The sequence below is a fragment of the Aplidium turbinatum genome, chromosome 7 (assembly GCF_918807975.1).
Source record: "Aplidium turbinatum chromosome 7, kaAplTurb1.1, whole genome shotgun sequence".
NCBI classification, from domain to species: domain Eukaryota; kingdom Metazoa; phylum Chordata; class Ascidiacea; order Aplousobranchia; family Polyclinidae; genus Aplidium; species Aplidium turbinatum.
This window is the reverse complement of record NC_137478.1, coordinates 22,770,013-22,797,406: the sequence shown is the minus strand read 5'-3', so window position 1 is coordinate 22,797,406 and position 27,394 is coordinate 22,770,013. Positions and strand designations below refer to the sequence as shown.

Sequence of the window (27,394 nt, the reverse complement as noted above, 5' to 3'; positions counted from 1 at the left end):
TTTGAACCACTGAAGAAGACCTGACCCAGTCACCGCGATTGACAGAAAGATTCTTCTTGTTGAAGGGTTGTGAGTGAATTCTGGAAATGCTCTGCTCAAGTGCTTACCCTGAGAACCGAACCAGCGCTGATTGTATTTGCGGGTTTTTTTACCACCATCATTCTGATTTCTGGCAGAAGAACTTTTCCTTTTTCCGCCTAAAAAGGTGATCCGTGAATAAGTGCGAGGCATAAAATGCGATCTGACCTACTTTCGATAATACAATTTTGGTATAGAGACAAGGGCGCGGGAAGTAGGGGTGCTCAAGGGGCTGCAACCCCCCCTAGAGAAAATTCAGCCCCCCCCTGGAATTTTTAATAATTGCTTCAGCCCCCCCTAGAAAATTCTGACAATTTAAGGTAGGCCTACATAACATAATTTCAGAAATTTTTTCGAACACTAATTGCTACGATGAATCGAGTTCCTGTTACGTGTTGCGCTCATCATTTGCAATAAAAAGTCGTCAATCACAGGGAGCTATACCTCTCAGTGGCGGTGCTAGCCACCTTCCCTACTAACACGGCGGTACCGGTACATCGTTTATTGGACATCATTCTGCAATATTTACATTTCATGCGTAGGCTACTTCTGAACATTACAATAATAGCCTACATGATATTGCTTTGTCAAGTCTGACCGACATGACAGAAGATACCGTAGTGACGGTAGTGCAATGAGAAGAAACGCTCGTGCAAACATATTCGGCTTGGTAAAACAAGCACGCACGACGCGGCTTTATTTTGCGATTACCTGCAGCGGGGAAGTTTTTCAGCCAGCAGCAGCCGTCGCAAGACAGCTCCAAAGATCTTTGCTTCTTCAGCTTTGGAATCAATCACCACTCTCCGCGAACGGATCAAAAATTTCAGAAAAGATGAATCCGTTTCCAAGCTTATGGAAGCAGCGAACGTCTTTGCGTCTGTCAATAACCTAAAGACGCCAAAGGATCCCCGAGTGAGAAAAACTCCAGCAAGATTTCGAAACACAGAGGAATCGGATGCTTTGTCGTCTGCGGGAGAAGGAGCGTAGAAACGGCAATACATCGAAGCCCTTGATTTGGTTCAAGCTGAGCTTGATTGAAGATTCGACCAGGCGGATCTGCTTACAGCAGCCAACAGAGAGAAGGTCCTTTTGATCTATGCAAACGGTGAGGAAAGATCTGATACTGAGATCAGCTTACCCAATGCCATCAGAAAAGATAGCCTAAAAACGGAACTTAGCCTACTTTGCTCAGCGATGTTGTAAGTGGAAAAACCGCAAACTCCGTTCAAAAGGTTGCTGAGATACTATTGCAACTAAACCCTCAAATACTAAATCTTTTCAAAGAAACGCGAAAATTCGTGAAGCTCTGCTTTTGCCTCTCGGTTTCGGTTGCATCATCACAACGTTCTTTTTCTGCTCTAAGACGCCTGAAAACGTGGTTGAGAAGCTCAATGACACAAAAACGACTTACGGTAGGCCTACTCATCTTGCGTTGATGCTTGTCCACCAAAACATTTTGGACACTGTTGATGTCAAAGAACTTATGACACAGTTTATAGAGAAAACACCTGAACGAAAATCAATCTTCAGAAGCGCGTGAGAGCTCATTTCTACAAACTGTCGTTTTCATATTACTTTCTAATTTGTTCGTTTTCATTTTAATTTCCTGAACAGCTGCTTTGCTGTTTGCCGTTCTTCATTTGTTACAATTTGCAATGTGTTTGTTTTAGCGTCGTTTTTTTTTGCACAGGAGAAGACCGAATGCCCAGTTGTAAATGTCCCCCCATGTAAGGGGGGGTCTGGGGGGCGAAGCCCCCCAGAAGCTGACAACACTACGACAGCTTCAGCCCCCCTAGAGAAAAATAGTTCCCGCGCCACTGTATAGAGATGATTTTTTTCAATCATAATAGACAAATAAAACCTAACAACCAGACGGCATTTAACATGATAACATGAAAATAAACTAAAAATTACAAACGTTTTCGCCCATACTCAAATTAGCCCTTGCCAAGTAACAAACTGACTGATGCTCTTCACAAACTGAAATTACAGATCTGACAGGATTGGAGTGTCCGCTTTTTCCGCTTTTAGGATATTTCACCAGTAGTCCAAGTTCCAGAGTTGCCAATTTGGCTTTATTGAAGCCAGATTTTGAGAATCTAGCTGTTTTTCAACCCGCTTGACTTTTTTTTTTTAATTAAAAAAAGCCAGAAAAATTAGGCTTTTTTTGGGTTTTTTTCATATTTTATCGATTTTTTGTCAAATTAATAAAAAGCCAACATAATTTTGGCTTTTTTTGGCTTAATTTTATCTTTCGCAATTTTTTTTAGGAAAAAAATTCGGTCTGTGTCAATTCGAGCAGTAATTTCTACCTTATATTTGGTTGTAGTGTCCGACCGAATTTCGTTTTGAAGCCGAAACTAAAAAATTTTTTAATTGCTTGTCTTTTCATTAACAATGTTTCTACGTTGTCGCTGAAGTCAAAGTTCGGTGGGACACTATTTGGTTGTGCACTTTTTATATGTGTATGTTTAATGAATACTAATTGGCGTTTTCTTGGCTTTTTCAGCTGTTTTTTGCTGGCTTTTTTTGTGACTAGGTCTGGCTTTTTTTGGTGAAAATAGGTTGGCAACCCTTCCAAGTTCTATCATTCCATTGCTTGTGATTCATGCACAACCAAATACAGTGGTTTAGGCTCAGCGCTTCCACTTTTGTGGTAATTACCACAATTGTGGAATTTTCATCATGCTTGTGGTAAAAATGTGGTAATGAAAAATTTGTGGTAATATGGAAAGGATGCAACCTAGTTCGTACCATGAACAGTTCGGACCGTCAGTTCGTACCTTGAAAAGATCGAGAAAAAAATTAAAAAAGCCGAAGTCGCTAATCGCAGTTTCCGCAATCATTTTAAATTTTTTCCCCTGAAGAGATCGAGAGAAAAAAATAGCTCAAAACCGAAGTCCGCTGATCGCAGTCTCCACAAACATTTTTCCGCAGTTTCCGCTAACTCTAACCATAGAGTAATCTATGCTCTAACCCTAACCCTCGCTGATCGCAGTTTCCGCATTTTTTTTTTCGCAGTTTCCGTTAACCCTTACCCTAATTCTAACCATAGAGTAATCTATGCTCTAACCCTAACCTTTGCTGATCGCAGCTTCCGCAAACATTTTTCCGCAGTTTCCGTTAACCCTTACCCTAATTCTAACCATAGAGTAATCTATGCTCTAATCCTAACCCTCGCTGATCGCAGTTTTTCCGCAGTTTCCGCTAACCGCAGTTTCCGCTTACCCTAACTCTAACTATAGAGTAATCTATGCTTTAACCCTAACCCTCGCTGATCGCAGTTTCCACAAAAATTTTTCCGCAGTTTCCGTTAATCCTTACCCTAATTCTAACCATAGAGTAATCTATGCTCTAACCCAGTGGTTCCCAACCGGGGTGCCGCGGCACCCTGGGGTGCCAATTGCAATGCTCAAGGGTGCCGCGAGATATTGAGATATTGCAATACTGCGGCCCATTTTTTGTTTTAACTGTAACCCTTTAAGTGCGGAATTGATTTATTTCTAACCGAGTTTCAATGAGTATTAAGTTTCGCGTCTCCCAGTTATTCACGGCTCCTTTCTGGAGAGTCGCTTAGTGGGGAAGTCGCGGACGACAAGTAATTTAGATAATCTGCGGTATGCCTTTGTTTACTCTCCCAGGAAAAACAGCGTGAAAGAGATTTTGACTCTTTGCTTTTCTTTCCATAAAAACGTTTGAAACGCATCATTATTGCCAGGTTTTATGATTTTATTTTGCGTTTCATGGCGCACAATTGGGTCTCCTAATTAGCGTATTTAGTAGATATCTTCGACCAATTAAATAACGTAAATGGCAAAAATGAAACTCTCTTAACTTCAAACGATAAAACGAAAGCACTGAGAGAAAAACAGCAAATGTGGTTCTTAAAAGTGGTGAACGGAAACTTTGACATGCTTTCACATTTGTCTGAAATGAATAACAAAGAAGTTGTCTCATTAATAACTTCTTCTTCTTCTTGATCAGTTCAGTCGTTTACGACTCTTAGTTACTCTATATGTCATCTTTTTCCACATCTCTCGATCCCACGCAGCCTCCTTCAATTCATACATTCCCATATCACTGTCATTTACGATTTTGTCAAGTTATCTTGTTTTTGGGCGCCCCTTCCTCCTCTGACCAAACCAAGCATGATGTCTTTTTCCATTGATTTGCTTCTCATTATGTGGCTAAAATATGAAAGTTTCTGCCTGAAGATTGTAGCTTTTAGGGATATGCCCGGTTTAATTTTAAGCTTATGCACAAGCAGATGCCTCTCGATGAGTTCTGGATAAAAATTCAAAATGAATATCCTTGCATTGGAAAGAAAGCTATTGTGCTTTTGCTGCAGTTTTCCACGTCATACTCATGTGAGAGTAAGTTTTCCATATTATCGAACATAAAAACTAAACAACGAGAATGACTGCTTATAGTCGAGGAAGAAATGCGGGTGGCTTTATCGAATGTGCCCCCAGATATTAAGGGACTTTGTGCAAGAGGTCAAGGCCAAATTTCACACTGACTTTTGAATAAATCCATTTATTTACGCGCGCTATATACTATATATTGTACAACTCATTTTGTTTTTATCATACAGTTATTTTTAATACAGAAACCTCATAAAATTGATCCAGTTTTGCCAGGGTGCCGCAAACTATTTATCTCTTTGATAGGGTGCCGCAAGGTCAAAAAGGTTGGGAACCACTGCTCTAACCATAGATATCTTATGTAAGATATCTATGCTCTAACCCTCGCTGATCGCAGTTTCCGCAAACATTTTTCCGCAGTTTCGGCAAACATTTTTTCGCAGTTTCCGCTAACCCTAACCCTCGAGTTTGTTTCAAATTGTTTGGGGAAACTCCGATCAGCGACTTCGGCTTTGTGCTATTAAACTGCGATCGGCGATGATCAAAGTGGTTATATTTACCCACTTGTTGCATGGTTACAATCAGGTGTTGCCAGAGTTAGGATTAAAGTTTGGAAGGATTAAGGTAAGGGTTAGAGTTAGGAATAAGGTTGGGATTTTGACCTTTGCCCAAGACTAAAAAAAACTTCCAAAATACAAGTTTTTGTTTTTAACAGTATGAAACTTTTCTCAAATTAGGGCAGAATTCCTCATCTGGCAACGCTATTGAACACAGCCATTATTTATTGATTGTAGAAATCCTCAGACTGAGAAAACTTTATTTCAGAGCTTAAGCTTAATCCTGGCAAGCTTAATCCTATTTCAGAGCTTAAGCTTAACCCAATGATGCCGACCAGGTCACTGAGATCGTCAAAGTAAAATTTCCGCTTTTTGTTGGAAGTTTTGACTGCAATTTTTCTCATTCACTCGTGGCCCCCTGAATAGAGGAAAGTTGAAATAAGTTGCTCAACCGCATACCCTGAGGGTTGAGCAAGTCTGCTTGATCTTAAAGTTTCTTCATTCAGTATGTCTGACACTTAACCAACTAAGCTATCTGAGAAAACCTTATAAAAATGTTTTTCTCCACCGCACTTCACGCTATGCTCTTAAAAGGTGTAAAATGATGTATGACAAACCACATCCAACGTGATATAAGCATCGCTGGTAGCCTATAAGGTTGATTGACCATATGTTGGCAATTTTTGTCCTCAGACCAAGAATGCCTTGTTGTAGGCTTAATCTTGGCAGATTAGCATATTGTGGAGGCTTTGATCCCCTGACAAAATATATTGTCTAATATGTATGGTGCATTTGCCAGGAAACTAGGGTATGTAGTTATATGTATTCTTTGACTTTGTAGGCTAATCATGCTTTATTTTGAAGGAAAAATTATTTCCAAAGCTAGTTAACACACTACTACAGACAGTTCATTCTTGCCCCTTTACAAGTTTAGTTTTTTTTTTTTTTTTTTGCTTGTTATAAATAACTCACATTGCTCTTGTATGTGAATCAATGACCATTTAACATTGCTAATTTTACAAAGCATTAACAATACATTTCTACTACTGATCAATTATTCATTAATTACTTAATGGGGTCCATTTCGTTTGGGTGCAGACAGTTAGATGCCTACGGGTACCAAATAGGTACACACACTGTGTCGCCCGGCCCGGTCATTCAGATATGACACCCATAATCACTTGGTCAAATTATATCGAATGACTCAGACTCCTCCAGTAATAAAATCTTGCATGAGCCACTGAACGGTACCCTCAATGTGTGTGGTTTACTGGGTTGAGTAAGCCAATTCTGTTAGGCTAATTTTAATATAACTTGCTGGTTATAATTAACAAGTGAGCGTTTTTTTAAATTGTTTTCATTTCAAAAAGCATTTTGAAGCCCTCCCCACTTGAGAAATCCTGCGTACGCCACTGCCTACAGTATTACCATCAAGCACTTAATAAAAAAAGCTTTTATTAGGAATAAGCTAGCTCGGACTTATAAGTGTACTATGAGTGAATACTTCTTAATAGTGAATTAGTTAGTGAGTAATTACTCAGTAGTAACATGAGTAAGTTCAGTTTAGTTTTTCTGCTTGCGAATAAACAAAAATATACACAACACAATAAACAAAAATAATTTGCACAACAACGATGGCAGCGAAAGACCAAAAGGTCACCAAAGTCAGCTGCCATTTGAAAGAATTAGTATTAGTAGTATTTATCATTTGTTACTACCTGTCCTATTGAAGAGATATTCAAGAGGCTGAAGTCTGAGACTGGACTTGTCATTAATGGACATTGGACAACTGCTGACCAATCTCAGATTTGCAGATGACATCATCCTTTTTGCACAGTCAGAATGTACTCTGCAACAATTGCTTGAGGAACTGAATCGAGAAGGGAAATGAGATGGAATGAAGATGAACAAGAAAAAGACTAAAATAATGTGTAACGACATAGCAGGGAAACAACCAAGGACGGGTATTTTGATAGATGGAGAAAAGATAGAGGAGGTTAATCAATACAAATATCTAGGGAAAATGATAACACCAGGAAACGACATGGAAACTGAGATCACCCAAAGGATAACATCAGGCTGGAGAAGATTTGGTCAATATAACACTTTTTTAAAGAGCAAGAATATTCCAATTAGCTTAAAACGAAAAATCATGGACACAGTAATATTGCCAACATTAACATACGGAGCAGAAACATGGTCACTCACCAAACAAGAAAACTGGCAGCAGCACAAAGGAACATGGAAAGAATAATATTGAACATAAATAGAAAAGACAAGGCTTAATTAACCGACCCTGAAGTATACTGGAGCAGATTGCTTGCAAATGAATCAGTGCGTTAATGACAGTCGTGTAATGACGCAATAAACACAATTGAAAACAACAGTCCAAATTTCAAGACAAATGTGTTTTACACTCTCCCTCCTGTGCAGAAATTCTATTTCTATCAGTATCAGCCTGAATTAAGGTCGCCACATTCGCCTAAGCACGTGCGGAACCCAGCTGAGACTTGCTTCTCTGTGACGTTTCTGTTTAACAAACGATCAATGTAACACAATAATCCTCATTGTTAAAATTAAAATACACAGCTTGCCGAAAAGTTCAGACAAGTTTAATTCAAGGCAGCATTGCAAGGCGTTGAAATGATGTAAAAATGGCTACTTTTGCCATCAGCTCGTTAACCATGCCACTCTAATGTGATCTTTAAAGCAATTGCCTGTACTATTATTGTTTCAGCTCCGTATTTGTTTGCGTTAAACAAACAATGGTAACAATTCAAATTTTAAATATTATCTTTGCTGCATTAGCTCTGTTTTTGTCAAGAATTTTGCGGCGGTCATTTATGACCGACCAATGAGTCGGCTTCGGCAGTCATTCCGAAGGTCATGTCCGCCGTGACCGCCGGATATTTCGAGGCCTGTTATATATATACTATGATGTAGTGACCGCACAGATATGCGACAATTCAATGTTTATTTCCTAACTAATTTAGCAAGCATGCATTTTTCAGAATATCAAAAAAAAATTATATTTTTGCTTAACTGTTAGTGTTGACATTAAAATAAAGCTTTGTCATATCAAAATGAGTCAAAAAGATGCGACAAAGAAACTGCTTCAGTTTGCAATTCAAGCTGGGGGAAGTGCTGCACCTAATGATTCTACAAAAGTTTCAGATGATGCAGACAGAAAGTGGTTGGAAAATGCAGTGAAAAATGTTTCAAATGCTCATGCTAGTTTAGTTGCGAGATTAAAAGAGTGTCTTCAAGTGATAGAAGCATACAAGCAAACTTCTACAATTTCTGTTGATGACATGGAAAGTATCATGGAGGAGATATCAAGTCTGTGTGAAGACATTGACCTGGCATGTGACTTTCACAAAATTGGAGGCTTTTCTTCGATTGTCGATTGCTTGGGTTTTTCTGAGAAGCAAATTCAGTATTCTGCTGCTGATGTTCTGGCCACTGTCGCCCAAAATAACGAATACTGCCAAAATGTTTTACTTGACAAACATAAAATATTAAATGTTTTATTGCCAATGACTTTGCGTCAAGGCGATGACCTGGATAATCAAGTGGCTATAAAAGCAATGTTTGCTGTGTCATGCATTATAAGACAAAATGCCAAAGGTTTTGAACAATTTGTTGAACTTAATGGCTTTACATATTTGTTAAAGGGAATACAAAATCCTGTTTTAAAGGTTCAGTTAAAAAGCACTTTTTTGCTTCGAAATTTATGTAAAGATATCCATGAAAGTCATTACTTTCTTGATAGTGACGAATTTGTCATTTCCTTGATTAAAAATTTAAACGTGACAACACAGTTTGATGTAATTGAATTTACTTTGGATATCCTTATTTCTGTTAATTGTCACCATGTTAGCTTTCGTGAAAAATGCAAACAATCTGGTTTGCAGTTCAAAAAAGCGATTTTAAATCTTGAGGAAAATGAAGATATTTCTGCGAACAGACCCGAGATTACAAAGTGCTGTAAACAACTCTATAAAATTCTTAATCTCCAAAGTTGTGTGGAATAGCTTTTGTGTAAACCAGACTAGACTAGTCAACTTTTTATTCAAACAATTGTTGTTTTGTCCTATTTCAGAACATCAGGTGTTTAGTATTTTGTGCCACTCAATCAACAATTCCAACAAAACACTTCATAAGCACTTGTAATATAAACTACGGAACTCCAACATTGCTTTATCTTTTTTGTGAATTGCCATATCTACTGTTTGTAGGCTACATGATTGCTGTTGGTGTTGAAGCTCCTCTTCCATAGTAACATTGGCTGATTGAAGCTTTATCCTCAGATTGAGAAATCTTCTTTGTCCCTAATCCTGGCAGTTTCGCTTGTAGCGGCTTTGAACCACTGACGCAGGCCGTTTATCGAAGTTGACAGAGTAAAGTTTCCCCTTGTTGTATTGTTATGGTCGACTTAGTAATTTTGAAGTTAGTTTTCATGCTGCTTCCATTCTCGTTAATAAAGTGATGCCTTGGCGAAAGTGTTCTACGTCTTTTTTAGCACTTTTATCTACGCCGTGCGCAGGGTCGAGGCCAGCACAAAATTTCGGAAGATGTAAATAAGTAGCCTATTTTTGCGCATGTGTGAGCCCGGTAACGAGTCATCGAAAGCGGAGCACCCATTGAGGGGCCTTCCTCAAAAAAAATTGATAAAAGTACCTTGAAATTACGTGTTTTGAGTACTTTCAGCCTAAACCTAAATCAATAGTAAAGCTTCGTCAAATAATGCTGTAACAATGCGAGATTTTTATTTAAAATGTTTTGGGGAGGGCAATTACTCCCCTCCCTGGCTGTGCACACTGTCGTTGGTTTCACAGTAATATATACAAGGTCGAAAGTTCAAATTCATTTTTGACAAATAGCCTACAGTCGTTGTAATAAGATGAAAGGGCGATTATTTTTTACCTAAAAATTGAAACTTTTGACATTAAAAAACTTTTTTTTTACAAAGTTTGACCAGGGATATCTAAACAAAGGGATACGAAGGCTTTTATTACGTCTGACAATAGAAGGGCTTCCGTTTAGGGAACGTTCAAATATTACGTAACGCCTTCGAGGGGGAGGGGGGTTTATGCAAAGCGTCACATCGGGGAGGAGGGGGTTCAAGCAAAACGTTACGTAACGCTTTCGAGTACGGAATGGAAGTTTTTTGTGCTGAATTTGTAGTGAAAAAGCGTTACATGGGGAGGGGGGATTGAAAAAAGCGTTACGTTGGCGTTACATGGAGGAGGGGGGGTCAAAAATTCGGAAAAAAAGCGTTACGTAATATTTGAACGTTCCCTTATCGTAAAACGACAATTGGCTCCGATAGTAGTTCAATACATCTCGTTATGATAACCTGCATTGCGCTATAAGCACCAGGACGAGATATTCACTGCATCATCTGCATGCATAGGCGCCTAAGCCGTGGGGGCCAGGCCCCCACGCATATTTCTGCGTGGGAGCAACTTTTTATGCTGCATTGATACATAAAACAATAGATAAACTAGCGATCGGCAGCAGAAAAACATTTTTAAATGCAAACCGCAACAGCTTCGCGATAAGTAATCACTAGAAGGAGTAGCGATGCTACAATCCCACCCCATACAACAATAAAATCTGTCATTTTTACATTGATTTAACGTCTGCAGACGTTGAATCAATGTAAAAATGACTGATTTTGCTGCCTGAGACATAGCAAAAATCTACCATTTTGCGTCGATTCAATGTCATCAGATGTTGAATGCACCCAAAAGCAACACAATTTGCTACGTTGACGCAGCGTGCGTTTAGCTTAATGCGCTTGCAAACAGACTCGATGTCGCTTTCAAAAGTCGAAACCTCTGCAGAGAATTGTCGCGGCAGTGAATCGCTTGCTGTGAAAATGAACTTGAAGTCTGGGCCCGAGGTAACCACTAACCAACGCAACAAGGGCTGGTACAAAACGCATTGCGCACACGCGGCATAATCAACACAACAACGGACTCGCGCAAACTGCATGGCGCACACACGACCGTTGCCATAGAAACCCGATCAAAGGCGGGGAATATGCGCATCTTTTGTTTCATCTGCAACACGAAAACGGGCGTATCACAGCGAATTGAAACTTGAAAGCTGGTCAGCGATAAGTTGCGATATTGTAGTGAAAAGGGAGCAATGTCAAGTCGAAAACTTAATCAAACGTCTCTTCGTAACTATTTTTCAAGAGCTGTTTACGGATGTCAGAAACTTTTAAATTTATTCAAGTTGACGTGCTGTTGAATTGATTTAAACATGAATGATTTTACTTTCAAGCCTATGATCAAGTTAGTATTTTCTTTACATTTACCTTTTAGTAAACATTTTCGTCTCTTGTTTCATGCTAATAAATCTAGTTCGTTGCTAAACTTTACGTGGTGCTTAGCTTAAAGAGTCGCAGTCCATCAACCGCTAGCCAACGCAGACGCATAGCATGTGTTTTGGTTGAGTTTTGTTTATAATAAATAACGGTAGGTCGAACGAAGCGATAACTCCGAGTGTGGCAATAAAAGCAATCCTAGTGTGACGACATAATTACGTCATTCATCTGCGTGACATTTCGCTGAATTTACGTTGCTGCTGATGAAACACGCTTTCGCCCCCACGGCCAAAAAAATAGTTAGGCGCCTACGTCTGCATGCATACTCATTACTCATGGTGAGTTGTTAATTCAACTATCCGTATACTTGCTTTACATCTAGCCTACTGCAAAGAAAAACAGCTCACTGGTAACTTTTCAACTGTCTTTCCAAACACGTGTTCTTTAAATATGCTCTACGTAACATTTGCTGACTGTCTTCTGTAGTTGACTGTACCAGTTGCACTACAAAACTTTCTGCAATTTAAAAAAGAACCGCATGTCTAACGCGCTACATAGCCTACTACCGCCCTGGTAGCGTCGTAAGAATAGGGCAATCGCTGCGAGCCTTCGTATCCCGTTCTTTAGATATCCCTGATGTTGACGTATGAACAACTAAAGTACTTAAATTACGCATTATTGTACAAAATGACTTAGGAGTTAGGACCCACCAAAAACTTTACACGTTTCAGGTGTGTTGAGCATCACACCATTTTAACCTAATTGTTTCACCTAGTGGTTTACGATTCACAATATTTAGGCAACGGGCCATTTACAACAGTATAAATTAGGCTAAAAGGTGTAAAATGAAAAGTTCACTGACAGTGCAACCTCTACGACACCACGGCAATGCAGTTTGTAAACAATTTTGACTTAGAGCTTCGGTAGAGAGTTTGTCTTGTTGAACCACAGGCATACGAAGCCGAGCAACGTGATCAAGTTTAACATTTTCAAGTTTATTACATTTACATAAACATAAAACTACGCAACAAATTAAGTATCGAACGTTTTCGACATCACAAGATGTCCTCTTCAGGAATAATATACATACAGCTTAACTACATCTGAAAAAAATTACAATGGTTAACTAAATCTATAAACAGAAAAAGACAAAAACTGCACAGTACTTCTGACTAGCTCAAACTCAACGATTGATTGATTGATTGATTGTTATGGTTTGTTTTATGTCGCTTTACAACATCTAAGGTCTTTTAGCGACATTCATTATTATAATAGCTATTTAGCACAGTTAGAGCACAACAGGGCATAGTGAAGGGTGCAATACGACACAACACAACATAATACGATACAGTAGTTTAAATACATCATTAGTGGAAAAGAAATTCTTGTAGGAGGTTAGGCCCACGAAAGGCAGGTACTTCTTTGGAATTGCACGCTTGGTGTTACAAACTGAAACAAAATAAGGAAAGCCCAGCCAGCAAATCAATCGCCTTCCACACCGATTCAATGTCCAAAGACGCTGAATCAATGTAAAAAACGATCGATCTCTGGCTGGGAGCAGACACGACACGGGTGCACTACAGTACAACATGGACGATTACAGTGATTAAAATAATAATTTAAATAAGCTTATTGCAGGAGTTTATAAAAGCCAGCAGATGTGTAGTAGTTGAACGATTTTCAGCAAAATTTTTCACCGATATGTTTATTCCATACGTGCTCAGATTTTGTTCAAGACACTTCCTTTGAGTTGCATATTTACTGCAATGAAATAGAAAATGATTCACAGTCTCAGGGCTCATACATGTGTCGCATAGTCCAGAAGTGTGGCATCCGATCTTGAAGAGGTGTTGGTTTAAACGGCAGTGACCGGTGATGAGTCTAAAGACGGTTGGATGGTCAGGTACTTTGTTTGTTCCTGCACTTTTGGTGTCAGGATATATAGATTTGTAGAGTTGGCCTGTGGTACTGTTTATATAGTGATTATTCCATTTTTGCAGAGCTAGATCTTTGGTGAGGTTTTTGACTTCACTTAGGCTGAGTTTTGTGTTTGCGGAGGTGAGGGTAATGGCTGATGTTGGTATTGCTGGTATGGCTCCTGAAGCAAGTTTTGCTAAGAAATCAGCAGTTTCGTTTCCAGGAATGCCTACATGACTAGGAACCCATAAAAACTTTACTTTTGTTGTATTTGATATAATGCTGGAATGAAGTAGAAGTATGTCATTGATTAAGCTGTGTTTTGTCCAGGTTGGATTTGAAATCGTCCGTAGTGCACTTAAGCAGTCGCTAATGATGACCGACTTACTTTGTTTGGTCTCTTTTATCCATATAAGTGCAGCCTTTATTGCAAACAGTTCGGCACTGAACACAGATGCGGATCTATTAATTGTGAAACAGCGTTTTATTCCATAGCGGTTTACAAAAAAGGAAGATCCGGTTTTCGTGTTGGTCTTGGATCCGTCTGTATATATGTTGAGAAATTCTGAGTAATTTTTTGTGAGGTGCTCAGCGACTATTCCAGAGATGGCATTTGGATGGACAAGCTGGGAGGTTTCAGTTACAAGGGTGTAGTCAGTTATGGGTATATAGACTTCCCAGGGTGGGATAGATGGTTCTTGGATGAGGTTTACGGTAATATTCGTGTCTATTGTCTCGGTGAGGGAATGGAATGGTTGGTAGTTACTTGTGCTGATCAAAATTCTTGGCAAACTTTCCTCGAGGATGTCATGTGCTGGGTGGCGTAAAAATGTCAGAATGTGGGCTTTGTAGTTTAGACAAAGTTGCTCGTATCTAAGTGACAAGGGTAATTCATTGCAGTAGTGTTGTAGGTTTGAAATTGGGGTACTTTTCATTGCTCTGGAGCATATTCTTAGAGCTTCATTTTGTAATGTCAGAATTGGTTGGAGTGTGGTTTTGTTTGTGGCAAAATATGCTTCCATACCATATTCAATAACCGATCGTATTATGGCTCTGTAGATGCAAAGCAGTGCTGATTTTCCTGCTCCCCAGTTTGTGCCCTTCAGTACACGAAGGACATTTAGTCTTGATTTGGATTTTTCTGCAACATGTTTAGCATGGATGTTACGGCCAATCTCTGTACAAATCAAACGTCATATAAAACCGTTCAAGTCTACTGAATATTACGTCATGGAAGTTGCTAGAAAATGTGCCAAAATTGCACCATCGTTCATAGACTTGTGTCAAACTTGTTTGGACTTGTTTGGGCCTGTTTAAACAGGAATATTACATCAGCTTTAAACACCTGTTGGAATGACTTCATAATTGTCTTTCATTTATTGCGTCACAGTACTGCATACGTGAATTTGAGATATTGATATCTATTCTGGTCATTCGTAAAATGATTGTTTGAAAGTTGGCCGCACATTTAACTGTTGGCTTAGTGCTTGCTAGCTGGACAAAGGTTCCGTCTTTTATCCAATTAATCTGTATTGTAGTGACAGTTTTTTTAGAGGTGTAGGCGTTACACCTATTTTCGATAGCCTCGGGCTAATTTTACTGGAATACACTGTTTGAATAGACGTTTCGAAAGTGTGTTTATTTTTGGGTCATTGCATGCAGACGAACGGATTTGGGAATCTTACGTTACAATTTTCCCACGAAGAGATTATGGTTTACCGCTGTGACCATAAAAAATAAAAGACGATTCTCTGTCTAGTGTTTGGCTAAGAAGCACTTAGAAGCAAAGAAATAATAAAAGAAGATCTTATTGGTTGGTAGTCTAAAGAAGCAAAGAAAATTAAAGACATTTCTTCTCGGTAGGCAACTGAAGAACTTTAAGCTAAAAAGTAAAGACGTTTCTTCTCAGTTTGGTACAGAAGAAAAATAACTTTGACATTTATTGGCAAGAAAGAAGATTAAAGGCAATCCATCTGTGCTTGAAGATTCAAGTGGAAGAATCCAAGCAAGTTTTGTGGACGTTTGGACTTCACATACTCGTACAGCTACGGTATCGTGCATTTAAATTCTTTTTTGTATTTTTACGGTCTTTGCAGTTAAGTTTTTTATAACTACTGTAATTTTGTGTGTTTGTGTAACTTAATTTTTTAATTGTTAAATTTAGCCCTAACATTTAATATGTCTACACTCGGTGGTGACAGGGACTCGACCGCCGTCGACTCGACTGAGTTTAAGCCTGATGATGTTCTTTGCGGTCGGGCAGGCCATTCTGGGGAGGGACCCATTAACGATGAGGCTAAGTCAGTTCGAGAGGCCCGGCATCTTAGACGGGATATTTTGACTCAAATTGGGAAACTTTCTGTGGCCCTAGGTTCTTTGAGTGATAAGCAGGAACTGTTAATTTTTAGATCTAACTTATCTACTTTAGAAGAGGAATTAAGGCATTTCCATGCTCTTTTGAGTAAAATTGTTAACTCTGCAATCTTGGCAGAACTTCGTGATAGGGTAGATCCCGAATTTAACTCGTTAAAAAATAACTTCGAACAAAAAGAAAGTGATTTCTCAGATAGGTTAGATGCTGACATACATCCTGAGGATAGCGCCTCAAATGTAAGCACTAGGATGTCTGAGAGCTCGTCACGTATAGTTGCACAAATTAACCTACAGCTAAGACGAGAGGAGCTCCAGATCCAAGCCGAGGCCGAAGCGAGAGCTGCTGAGGCCGCCGCGAGAGCTGAGACCATACGAGTTGAGGCCGAAGCGAGAGCTGCTGAGGCTGCCGCGAAAGCCGAAGCGAGAGCTGCTGAGTTCGCACTCAAAGACGCACAGTTGAGGGCTGAACAACGTAAGGAGGTAGCTTTAGCTGAATATCGTTCTGAGTTGGGCTCCCGGCGTAGCTCTAGGAAGGGCTCTTCTAGGCATTCCAGAAGTGAACATCAATCACAGTTTAATTTACCTAACCTTTTCCAGACGCCTGTTCAATCCGTAAGTGGACCTGTACAATCCACATGTTTTCCAGCTGTTTCAGGAGGTCTCGGGGCCGCGGCTAAGGGTCTTCCGAAGGCTGTAGAGCCAAGGTCTGCAAATTACAACCGAACTCCTCCCCCAGAGCGTACAGGTCACGGGGCCGCCATTAGCAGTAATGCTTTGCCCCCTTCACAGTTTTCAGCGCCGCTAGTTTTTGATCGCCCAGCTACACGTAATTTGGGTGGTTGTGAGAGGCGTATCGCGTCTCCTGATTTTAACGTGTGTGAGGATCGTGATCGGACTGTGCATGTGACTGAGCCCACTCAGCCCCTTAAGGGATATAGCTTGTCTTCTCCCGCTAAATCGAGTTCTCAACAGCAGGATTGCTTTTTTGAATACCAAAATAGTAGGACGTTCTTCGATAAGGCGGCCTTGATTGGTTACGATGGTAATAATGTGCCATTTGTCTTCTTTAAAAATCGTGTTATGGCCTTGATGGCAGCTTCGCCCTTTAAGGGAACTCGTTTGACTTTGTTGCAAGCAGCTTGTGTTAGAACAGCTGCACAAACGATTGCTAATTTGGTTTCCGACACTCCTGGCTTGTCAGAGGAAGACAGGATAGAAATGTCGTTATCTCGCTTGTCCCAACGTTTTGGAGTTCGTGGAGGTCTTTTCGCAGAACCAGAAATTAGAAAGTATCGCTATGGTAGCAAATTGACTTCTATCTCTTCCAGTGATTTGAAAGAGTTTAAAGATGAATTGTCGCAGTGTTTGCTTTACGCGAAAGCTTATGGTCAGCGTGATAAATTAGAAGGACGTTTTGTTTTGGATTTGGCTAAACGACTCCCGTTTGACGCTAAGCAGCGTTATCTTGACTTTTTAGGTGATCAGTATGGTAGCACTGAGGAACCTACTTTTCAGAGTTTGTTTGATTTTGTAGTACGAGAGGAAACGCGCAAGTCGACTGATTTTAGCATTATGCTAATGGGCGATTCTGGTGAGTCGCAGCATTTTAAAAAGTTTGGCAAAGGAAAATTGCCTTCATGTCCGGTTAGGCAGACGTCCGTAAAACCCCATGATAATGTGATTTCAGGGAGTTCGCAGTACTCGACTGCTGTTGGCGCACCGCGCGGCGGTGTGGCCAGACGTAGTGACATACCGGCATGTTTTTGTTGTTCGTCACGTGGTCAAGTTGAATATCATTTTTTGTCTAATTGTAAAGAATTTTTGCGCTTGACACCTAAAGATCGGAGAGATGTCATTGTGAAAGCTGGCAAATGCTTGAATTGTTTGCGCCAGCATATGGTTAGAGACTGTAATCATGCAAATAACTGTCGTAAGTGTGGACCTACCAACGATAGGAAACACTATTTTCTTCTGCATGATTTTTATGTGACGTCACGTGATTCTCTGGATTTGGTCGGTAAAGATGAGGCTGGTGCCAGAGTTCCTGTGCGTAATGTTAAGATTGGAAATGTTAAAGCAGCCTTTAACCGCGTTACTGCTGCTCGTGTTTTGAATCCAATGACTGGCAAATCGAAGTTGGTGTATTGTCAGCATGATCCTGGTTCGCAGTTGACCTTTGTTTCGAGTGACTTGGTGTGCGAACTTGGTCTTAAACCGTATGATAAAGCGTCGTTTAAAATGGATACTCTGGCTGGTCAGAAAGCTACTTGTGCTGACCTTGTTAAACTCAACATCCAGTCGTTAGAGACGAATGAACTGTTTTGTGATATAACCTCGGTGGTTAACCCAGCTTGGGCTGACGATGTTAAAACTTTACCTCATAAACAAGATTTAAGTGGTTTCCGTCATTTTCATGACGTGAATATGTTTCATTTGAATGATTGTAGTACTGTAGATGTACTGATTGGCAACGACAACGCTTATTTGATGTGTGCAAAAGAAGAGCGTGTTGGTGACAATCGTTGTGAACCGCATGCTTTGCTCACTCCTCTCGGTTGGTTGGCTTGTGGTGGTAAGTCACCCTTAGTTGAAAGCGTTGCTAAAGTGTGCAGAGTGCAGACGTCTTCAGAGTCGGATGTCATCTCTGGCTTTCAGCGTAAAATTGAGTCTCGTGATATGGAAATAGCAGACCTGAATAAAGTCATTCAGGATTTGACTTTGCAAAATGAAACCTGTGAATTGTCTCGCAATGATATTTTGGCTAGAGAACTTGTCGCACCGAATATTGAGTTGAAAGATGGTCGATTTGAGATACCTGTACCGTTGAAGGAAGATATTGATTTACCTAACAATTTTGTGTTGGCGTCAGATAGAGCTGCTGCTTTAAGGAAGAAGGCTTTAAAACAACCTGAACTTCGTGATTTCCTTACTGACACCATGAAAGATCTTAAATCTAATGGCTATATTGAGCGTGCTGGTGAAGCAGGAAATGTCAAGGGATTTGAATGGTATTTACCATACTTTGTGACGTCACAATTAAAAAAACGCATTGTTTACGATGGCAAGTCTGAATTTCGAGGAACTTGTGTTAATGATGTAATGTTTTCTTGCCCTGACTTGTCTGACTTGTTAAACCCTCTGGTAGATGTCTTGGCTAGATTTCGGTTTGAAAGATTTGGTTTCATGGCTGATGTGACCAAATACTTTTTTCACATTTTGGACTCTTCAATTCGTAAGCCCAATTTTATTGAACTGCTTACGTACACAGGCAGTGCCGTTCGGATCGTGAGCGAACGCCCTTTGGTTCCTTTGAGTGACGACCCTAGGGATTTTACTGTCATTACCCCTGCCTCACTTTTGACCCCATACTTAGACCCATACTGTGCTGTTGGGCAACCACATGATCGTGACCAATTAAGAAGGGATTATCGGTTCAATTTGTCACTTTCTCAGCAGTTTTGGAGTAAATGGATCGATTTTTACTTGCCAGGTCTTCAGGGCCGGAAAAAATGGCTAAAAATGGCCGAGAATTTGGAGCCTGGTCAACTTGTAGTGGTAGGTTCTCTCCAAGACATTGGTAAACGTGGGAAGTATCAACTTGGGAGGGTGCATGAGGTAGTTCCACAAATTAGGAAAGGGAAGCCTGTGGTTCGTAGAGCCAAAGTTGCCGTCTGCAACTATGATGAGAGTACGGGGAAAGTGAAAGTAGACTACGTGTTGAGGGATATTTCGTGCCTCGCCCCCGTAAAGAACACCTAAGTGTTAGGGTTTGAGCCTGGTTTTGTCTGCGGTGGCCGATACTTGTCTGAGCCCGGAACAGTCGGTTATTATCGCAACTATTGTATATAGCGTCATTTAGCGTGTACCTATGGTACCAATTTCATGTATCGTCGTGTTTATTCTTATTGCTGTTCATTCTTTGCATGCCCTTTGTATTTGCGTATTAACTTAAACGTGAGTGATTCAAAAAATTTGTGTATCGTGTGTTTTATTCATTGGCTCACGATTGTCCTTCAATTCTTTTTTAGTTATGCCATGTTAGACTGTCATAACTAGGGGCCGCTATGTTACGGCCAATCTCTGTACAAATCAAACGTCATATAAACCCGTTCAAGTCTACTGAATATTACGTCATGGAAGTTGCTAGAAAATGTGCCAAAATTGCACCATCGTTCATAGACTTGTGTCAAACTTGTTTGGACTTGTTTGGGCCTGTTTAAACAGGAATATTACATCAGCTTTAAACACCTGTTGGAATGACTTCATAATTGTCTTTCATTTATTGCGTCACAGTACTGCATACGTGAATTTGAGATATTGATATCTATTCTGGTCATTCGTAAAATGATTGTTTGAAAGTTGGCCGCACATTTAACTGTTGGCTTAGTGCTTGCTAGCTGGACAAAGGTTCCGTCTTTTATCCAATTAATCTGTATTGTAGTGACAGTTTTTTTAGAGGTGTAGGCGTTACACCTATTTTCGATAGCCTCGGGCTAATTTTACTGGAATACACTGTTTGAATAGACGTTTCGAAAGTGTGTTTATTTTTGGGTCATTGCATGCAGACGAACGGATTTGGGAATCTTACGTTACAATTTTCCCACGAAGAGATTATGGTTTACCGCTGTGACCAATGGATGCTATACTTTCCATTTGACTGAAATGTGATTCCAAGGTATTTGTAGTCTTTTTTGATGGGGATTAACGAATTTTTTATTTCGAGTGTACACGGATCATATTTACGTTTGTTTGTAAACAGCACAACCGCTGATTTGTTTGCGGAGATCTTGAAGCCCCATTTATCACACCAGTCTTTGGTTTTTGAAAAGTCAGATTTGATTATATTAGTCAGAGTTGAGATGTCTTCTCCAGTTTTCCAAAAACAGAAGTCATCTGCAAAAAGTGCTGTAGAAGAGGTAATTAAGTTTGGTAGATCGTTGATCGCTACGTTGAATAGTAATGGACTAATAACGCTGCCTTGAGGAATTCCGTTTTCTAGTTTTCTTGTGGTAGATAAAGCTTTGACAACCTTGACTTGAAAAGTACGATTTGACAGGAAAGATTTGATCCAAGATAGCATGGCTCCTTTGATCCCTAGGTCATATAGTTTTAGGAGGACTGCGTCGTGATAGACCATATCATAAGCTTTCTCAAGGTCAAGAAATACAGTTTGTACTGATTCACCGTAAGATAAGGATTTTTGGATGGTGTCGTGGAGTCTGATAATATGATCTGTCGTTCGACGTCTTTTTCTGAATCCAGACTGTTGAAGATGAAGTAGATTGTTTTGTTCTAGAAACCATCTGAGGCGATTAGTTACTATTTTCTCCATAGTTTTGCAAAGGGTGCTGGTTAAAGAAATTGGTCTGTAGGAGGAGGGTATACCCGTTGGTTTGTTTGGCTTATGAATTGGAATGATGATTGAATGTTTCCATTTGAGTGGCAGTGTACCTGTCGACCAGACGTAGTTAAACAAGTCGAGGAGGATATTCAAACTGCAAGGGGGTAGATGACATAACATTTGATAATAAATGCCGTCCGCACCTGCAGCAGTGTTTTTATTACCTTTAAGGACTGTCTTCAACTCGTTCATTTGCAGGGGTGAATTGTAAGATTTATTGTAGAAATGGGTTGCCAGTTTTGATTGTAGATTGTTCGAAATTGAAAGACTGGAATTTTCACAGAATTTTTTTGAATAGTTGGTTGAGCTGCTAACTGAGAGAAATTGATCTGCAAGGATGTTGGCTTTGTTGATATCACTTTCTGCTTTAGTGGCAAGAGTGGGAATTCTTTTGGTTTCCTTTATGCCTGAAAATTTTTTAATAATTTTCCACACTTTGTCAAGCTTTGTTTTACTATCGAGGGAACAGCAGAAATTGTTCCAGCTTTCTTTTTTTGCTTGGATGATGGTTTTTCTGGCAATTGCCCGGAGGCGCTTAAAGGCTTGGATGTCTGTTGGGTGTCTGGTACGATGAAGACGTTGTAGTGCTATTTTTTTGTTCCTAACTGCTCGTTTACAATTGTCATTCCACCATGGAACGCCACTTGATTTGAATGGTTTGGTTTTAGGAATTGCTATAGACGCGCAGAGTTGGATAGTTTCGGAGAGGTTTTGGTTAAATGTATTTATATCATTTGAGACAACAGAAGAATTTAGCTTTTCTTGGCATAATTTGGAATACTTTGCCCAATCAGCTCTTTGGAATGCCCATGATGGTACAAACTCTGCATTATCTGGGGAAGAAACATTGACTGTAGTAGCGACTATGCAGTGGTCACTACCCAAAAATTCATTGGTGACATCGGTGATGCATTTGTGACCAAGGGAAGAAGAAGCAATAGTGAGGTCTAGAGTGTTCCATCGGGTTTCCGGCTTATTTAAAGACATGTGGGTGGGAACAGTGGTGTTGAGGATTACTGCGTCATGATTTTCAACTACTTCAAGTAGAGCATTCCCTCTATTATTATTGTTGTTGCACCCCCACATGACATGGTGGGCATTGAAATCACCGCAAATTAATAATTTATTATGGTTAGTGAAAATACAGTTTATTTGGTCACCTGCAAATGAGTTTGTGGGTGGGTTATATATACTGCATACAGTTAGGTGTTCGATTTTAATTGCAATAATTTCCAGCCGTGGGTCTGCATCCGGGATGGGTAGCTCTGTAAAGGAGATATTTCTTTTAATGCAGATTCCGACACCACCTCCTTTTCCCAAGTGAGCAGGTCTGTCTTTTCTGTAGAGATGATATCCATTAATATTAGGGGAGCATTTAGGAGTTAGGTGTGTTTCTTGTAAGCACATGATATCCGGTGGGGTTTGTGAGCTTGCTATTAGTTGATTCAATTCCGGGATTTTCCTATAAATTGACCGACAGTTCCACTGCCACACTGTGAAGAACATTAAATTATTAGTGATTTTAACATGTCCGAGTTTGTTAGAAATCCCATTCTAGAACCTGCTGCATCGGCGATAATTTGAAAAATGTCAATTTCTTTATTTTGGCTTTGAGCGAACGTTGTCTTTGTAATCACTTCTGCTAGAAATGCAAGAAATAGGATTGGGTTATTTATAAAGTGGCCGCTCTCGTCTCCTACGTTGGTTGGTTTCGAGGGTCCGGGTTTTTCCATTGTGACTGGAGTTATATTTATATTGTCATTAGTTTGGTTAGAGGATAGATTTTTATTCAATTGGCTTGTTTGAGTTGTGCTTGCTACAAGAGGAGGGAAGTCCAGATCATAACTTGGCATTTCTGTATTTACAGCTCTTTGCTGCTTGCAGGCTTCAGCATATGTTAGGTTCTTAGTGGTTTTCATTTTCTGAATGGCTTTTTCTTTCAAGTACTTAGGGCAGTTTTTAGAAATAGCGACGTGATTTCCACCACAATTTGAGCATTTTACTGCTATACTTGGGCATTCGTCATGCTTGTGTTGATCACCGCATCGGAGACATTTGGTTTTAGATCTGCAGAATTTTGCTATGTGTCCAAATCGATTGCAGTTGTAACATCTTAAGGGTTTTGGAATGTATTGCGAGACTCTAAATCGTTGATAACCTATTTTTATTGAGTCTGGTAGTAATTTGCTATTGAAGATTAATAATACAGTAGTAGATGCAATTAGTTCAGCCGATTCAGAATTTCTTTTATTAAACCTTTTAACCGACCTTATGTTCGCATCCTTCAGCGCCGCAAGAATATCTCCATCCTCCATGCCGAGAGGAACATTGTATATTACTCCACTTGCTCCAGGTGGTCTTTTAGCGTAGGCGGTGATCGGAATGTTGATGGTGTTTCCATCCGTCAGTGTCTTTGTTTTGAGGATAACCTCTATCTGGCTTGGGTTTGCATTTATCTGAAGTCCTCCATCTTGTCTGGCTGAGCAGGATTTGTATTCGCCTATTAGATATTGCAGACATCGGTCGATCAGTATCGGCGAATACATTTTTAATGTTTTTTTTTGCTCTCCCGGCTGGTTCAATTTCAATATGACTGTAGTAGTATTGTTGCCATTTTCGTCTGGGTTGTTTTCCGTTTGGTACTCCTCTTCGGAATGCATTCGTTTTCTTTTTAGAGACGGCGTCTCCTTCTTGTTTTCTGGGTCGTCTGTCTCCAGTTTGGTTGAGTTGTTTAAAATTGAGAGCTCAAATTCGTATTTCAAACTGCACCTTCCTTCTTGTTCTGCACCGCGCAAAACACTTGCTTCTCTGGGCAATTCGCAAGCAAAAAATCGGCTATGCTTACTAGAAGAAATCTCACAACCTTCCTCTAGCTTGAAAACTCTTGATTCATAAAACTACGCAACAAATTAAGTATCGAACGTTTTCGACATCACAAGATGTCCTCTTCAGGAATAATATACATACAGCTTAACTACATCTGAAAAAAATTACAATGGTCAACTAAATCTATAAACAGAAAAAGACAAAAACTGCACAGTACTTCTGACTAGCTCAAACTCAACGATATAGGCTCCACGAGAATCAAAGGTAACTGCATCAAAAGGTGTTAAACAGATCACATGATAAAGTAGAAAGGCAAGGTGCGAAAAACTAATTTTGAAATACAGAGAGCAAGAAAGACGAGCCGCAAGCATACAATTGTCTGTTCAAAAGTGGATTGTGACGTTTTATGTACAAGGCTTCCAAGATCTTAGTTTGATACTCAGACCTGCCTCTGGACATGATCTCAAACTGCTTGGTAGAAACGTTATTTTGGCATTCTGTACATGAAAAAATGTGATCTTTAATTGCGCTTTTCTGTATAGAATTCAAATTCAGGTGTTCCCCAGCTCTAGTCGATAAATGTCTTGTTGACATACCGATGTATGTCAGGCTTGCATCACGCAAACAACTGAATTTATAAACGACATTAGAACATAGAGCAAAGGGCGTAGGCGACTTCAGCTGAAAATATCTGCCTACTTTGAACGTTCTATATACAGGGTAAATGTCACAATCAAATTTCTTTTTGACAATTTTAGCTAGATTTTTTGAAAATCTTACCGAATCTTTTCCCAAGAATGGTAGGCCTATAACAAAAAAGTTGCTAAAATCGTCTTCTTCGGGTTTAACTTTCGGTTTCGTATCCAAAAAAGCTTTTAATATTTTATCAAAAAAGTATGACGGGTATCCATTTAAATGTAGCATATTTTTAACTTGTTAGTTTCATTGTGGAACAACAAGTCCGTCGAGCAAACCAAACGGGCACGAGATAAAAGACATAAGATTAATCCAGATTTCTACTTATTTGGGCAAAAAGCATTGTAATTTAAAAGTAGGCCAGTGTTGGTGGGTTTTCTCCATATTTTGTCTTTTTGCAGTTTTTGTCTTTCTGTTTATAGATTTAGTTAACCATTGTAATTTTTTTCAGATGTAGTTAAGCTGTATGTATATTATTCCTGAAAGAACATCTTGTGATGTCGAAAACGTTCGATACTTAATTTGTTGCGTAGTTTTATGTTTATGTAAATGTAATAAACTTGAAGATGTTAAACTTGATCACGTTGCTCGGCTTCGTATGCCTATGGTTCAATTTTGACTTAGTAAACAATTTTAAACGCTATAAATTTTGACCAATTTGTGCTTTTAAAAAATAATCGCCTTACTGATTAGTATTGCGGTAGGCTAGTCTTAGTTACAGAAGAACGCAAATAGGGAGGCCCTAGAAAAACCGATAGGCTACTTTTTAGGATCGTACTTTCCATTCATTCTTGGAAAAAACTGCTTGAATTTAATATGTTATGCAATAAGCAACCAAGCTTATCTACATCCAAAATGTAAAGTGATTGATTGGCCACGGGATAATTTTTTGTGGAGTAGGTAATGAAAAAAAACAAGCGTTTTATCATTTAGAACGTGTTATTCACATATGTTTGTTGATCGTCCTCTTCAAAATATTACACATTTCCGAAACTCTTAAATAAGCGAAGTTTTACTTAAACTTTGAACACAATTTAGAGCAAAATATGCTCAGAATGCACCAAATCAAATGTAATTTGTCTGAGGGAGACCCTCCGCTGTTGTATTCGCCTTCGACGGACACGCGCAGGGGCGCCGGAACGATTTTTGACTGAGGGGGCAAGATTACCAAAAAAGGGCACTTTTGTTTACTAAAAGGCCAATTTTTTTCAAGTTTAAAGATAAGATATAGCGACAATGCTAATCTATCAGCTCACTATGTACTGAGTAATGATAGCCTACAAGTGTCCGGTATACAAAGAAGGGCATCATGCTATGTTATAATGATGTAACCTACTGTCAAGCCTTAAAGCAGCCTGCGGCCATGGCCGCTAAGTAGTGCTTGAATGACAGCCGGTACTACCTCCTCAATCGGCCAAGTTTGGCCGCCAGTCTTTTCTAATCAATTATTTAATTTTGCAATAGAATGATTGTGGATTAACTGTCGAAAACATGTAGTATCAAAGAGTGACGCAAAATTAGGTCAGCGCGTCATAATCGCCACCAGTGGCGTACGCAGGGGGGGGCATTGGGCCATGCTCCCCCCTTTAAATGTTTTAGTAGTTAACGACGTAGATTAAGGCATTTAATATGTTTTGCATTGCTCTGTCAAAGCAATTACTGTAACAATGTTGTTTTATAGACTAAGCCAATACGAAATACATGGCCCAATCCACCTACACCACCCCAGGTATGCCAATGTGGCATAGTGTTCTGTAAGCCTATTATAGTGATTAGTGAGAGAGGATTGGATAAAGTCTAAACTAAAACTATACTGAGATATCATGAAGTAGCCTAGTCTGAGATATCAATGACCAGCGGCGTAGCCAAGGGGGGGGGGGGGGGGGGGGGGTTGGGGGGTTACAACTTCACTTTGGCACGCGTGTGGCGTCACGATATTGAGAATGATGCTTTCAGTCTAAAAAAACTTGCCTAATTTTAAACGAAACTGCATTACAAGAGCGAGTTTTGCCAATACCAAACATTTAAACATCTCAGTCAGGAATTAACAAGAAAACATAGAGACTTAGCTTTATTTCCGAAATATGCCGAAGAAAACATGATCTTATCCTTTTGCTATGCCACCGGACAGCACCGTTTTACGGGAATATTCATACCCACATTTTTCTTGAAAATGCTCTCAGAATGCACCAAATTCAAAGTAGCCTACTTTTTCGCTGTAAGTCTTGTTTGTAATTCCCGACACTTATTTTAACAAAGTCTTAATCCGAAGTGCTAATTTACGTCGGCTGACAATATTGTCGTTTTTATGTCGATTCGATGTTGTCGGACATTGAATCATTGTTAAAAAGGAGAACTAGATTAGTTGACATCCGAGGGGAAAATATTTTTTGATCATATTATGCAAAAATTATGCTTCTTTTAGTAATGTCCTTCACATCATTGAAATACTTATTTTATTACCTTGCCGTCATCGTCAACACATGTTGAACGTTGTTTTTCGTTGCTAAAAAGAATTTTAGGGTAGTGCCGAACCTTTAAAATCAGCCACATTGGGGACACTCCAGTGGCGTAGCTAGGGAATGTGCCGTCGGAGGCGGATTCAGATTTTTCCGCCCCTTCAAGAAAAAGCATGTGAAAATGAAATGCGTTTTTTTATCAGATTATAATCAAAATCAAAAATCGTAGTCTGAAAGTGCCGCCCCCAGACGTGCCGCCCGGGGCGGTCCGCCCCCCTCGCCCCGCCCTAGCTAAGCCACTGAGGCACTCGTGCGAGTGTCGTTACATGGTCCCGCAGTACTGGATTACAATCCCGATAAAGCAGTTATTGCGTGGTGCAATGATT

At 39.7% G+C, this 27,394-nt stretch overlaps 1 protein-coding gene across 1 annotated transcript; it reads left to right on the top strand.

The window, feature by feature from the left end:
• Window positions 1-8,014: 8,014 nt before the first annotated feature.
• Window positions 8,015-9,495, top strand: LOC145774614 (hsp70-binding protein 1-like). Its single transcript, XM_082585890.1, has one exon. It carries the CDS (start codon window positions 8,083-8,085, stop codon window positions 9,031-9,033), a length of 951 nt encoding a protein of 316 aa, XP_082442016.1. The 5' UTR covers window positions 8,015-8,082; the 3' UTR covers window positions 9,034-9,495.
• Window positions 9,496-27,394: the final 17,899 nt, after the last annotated feature.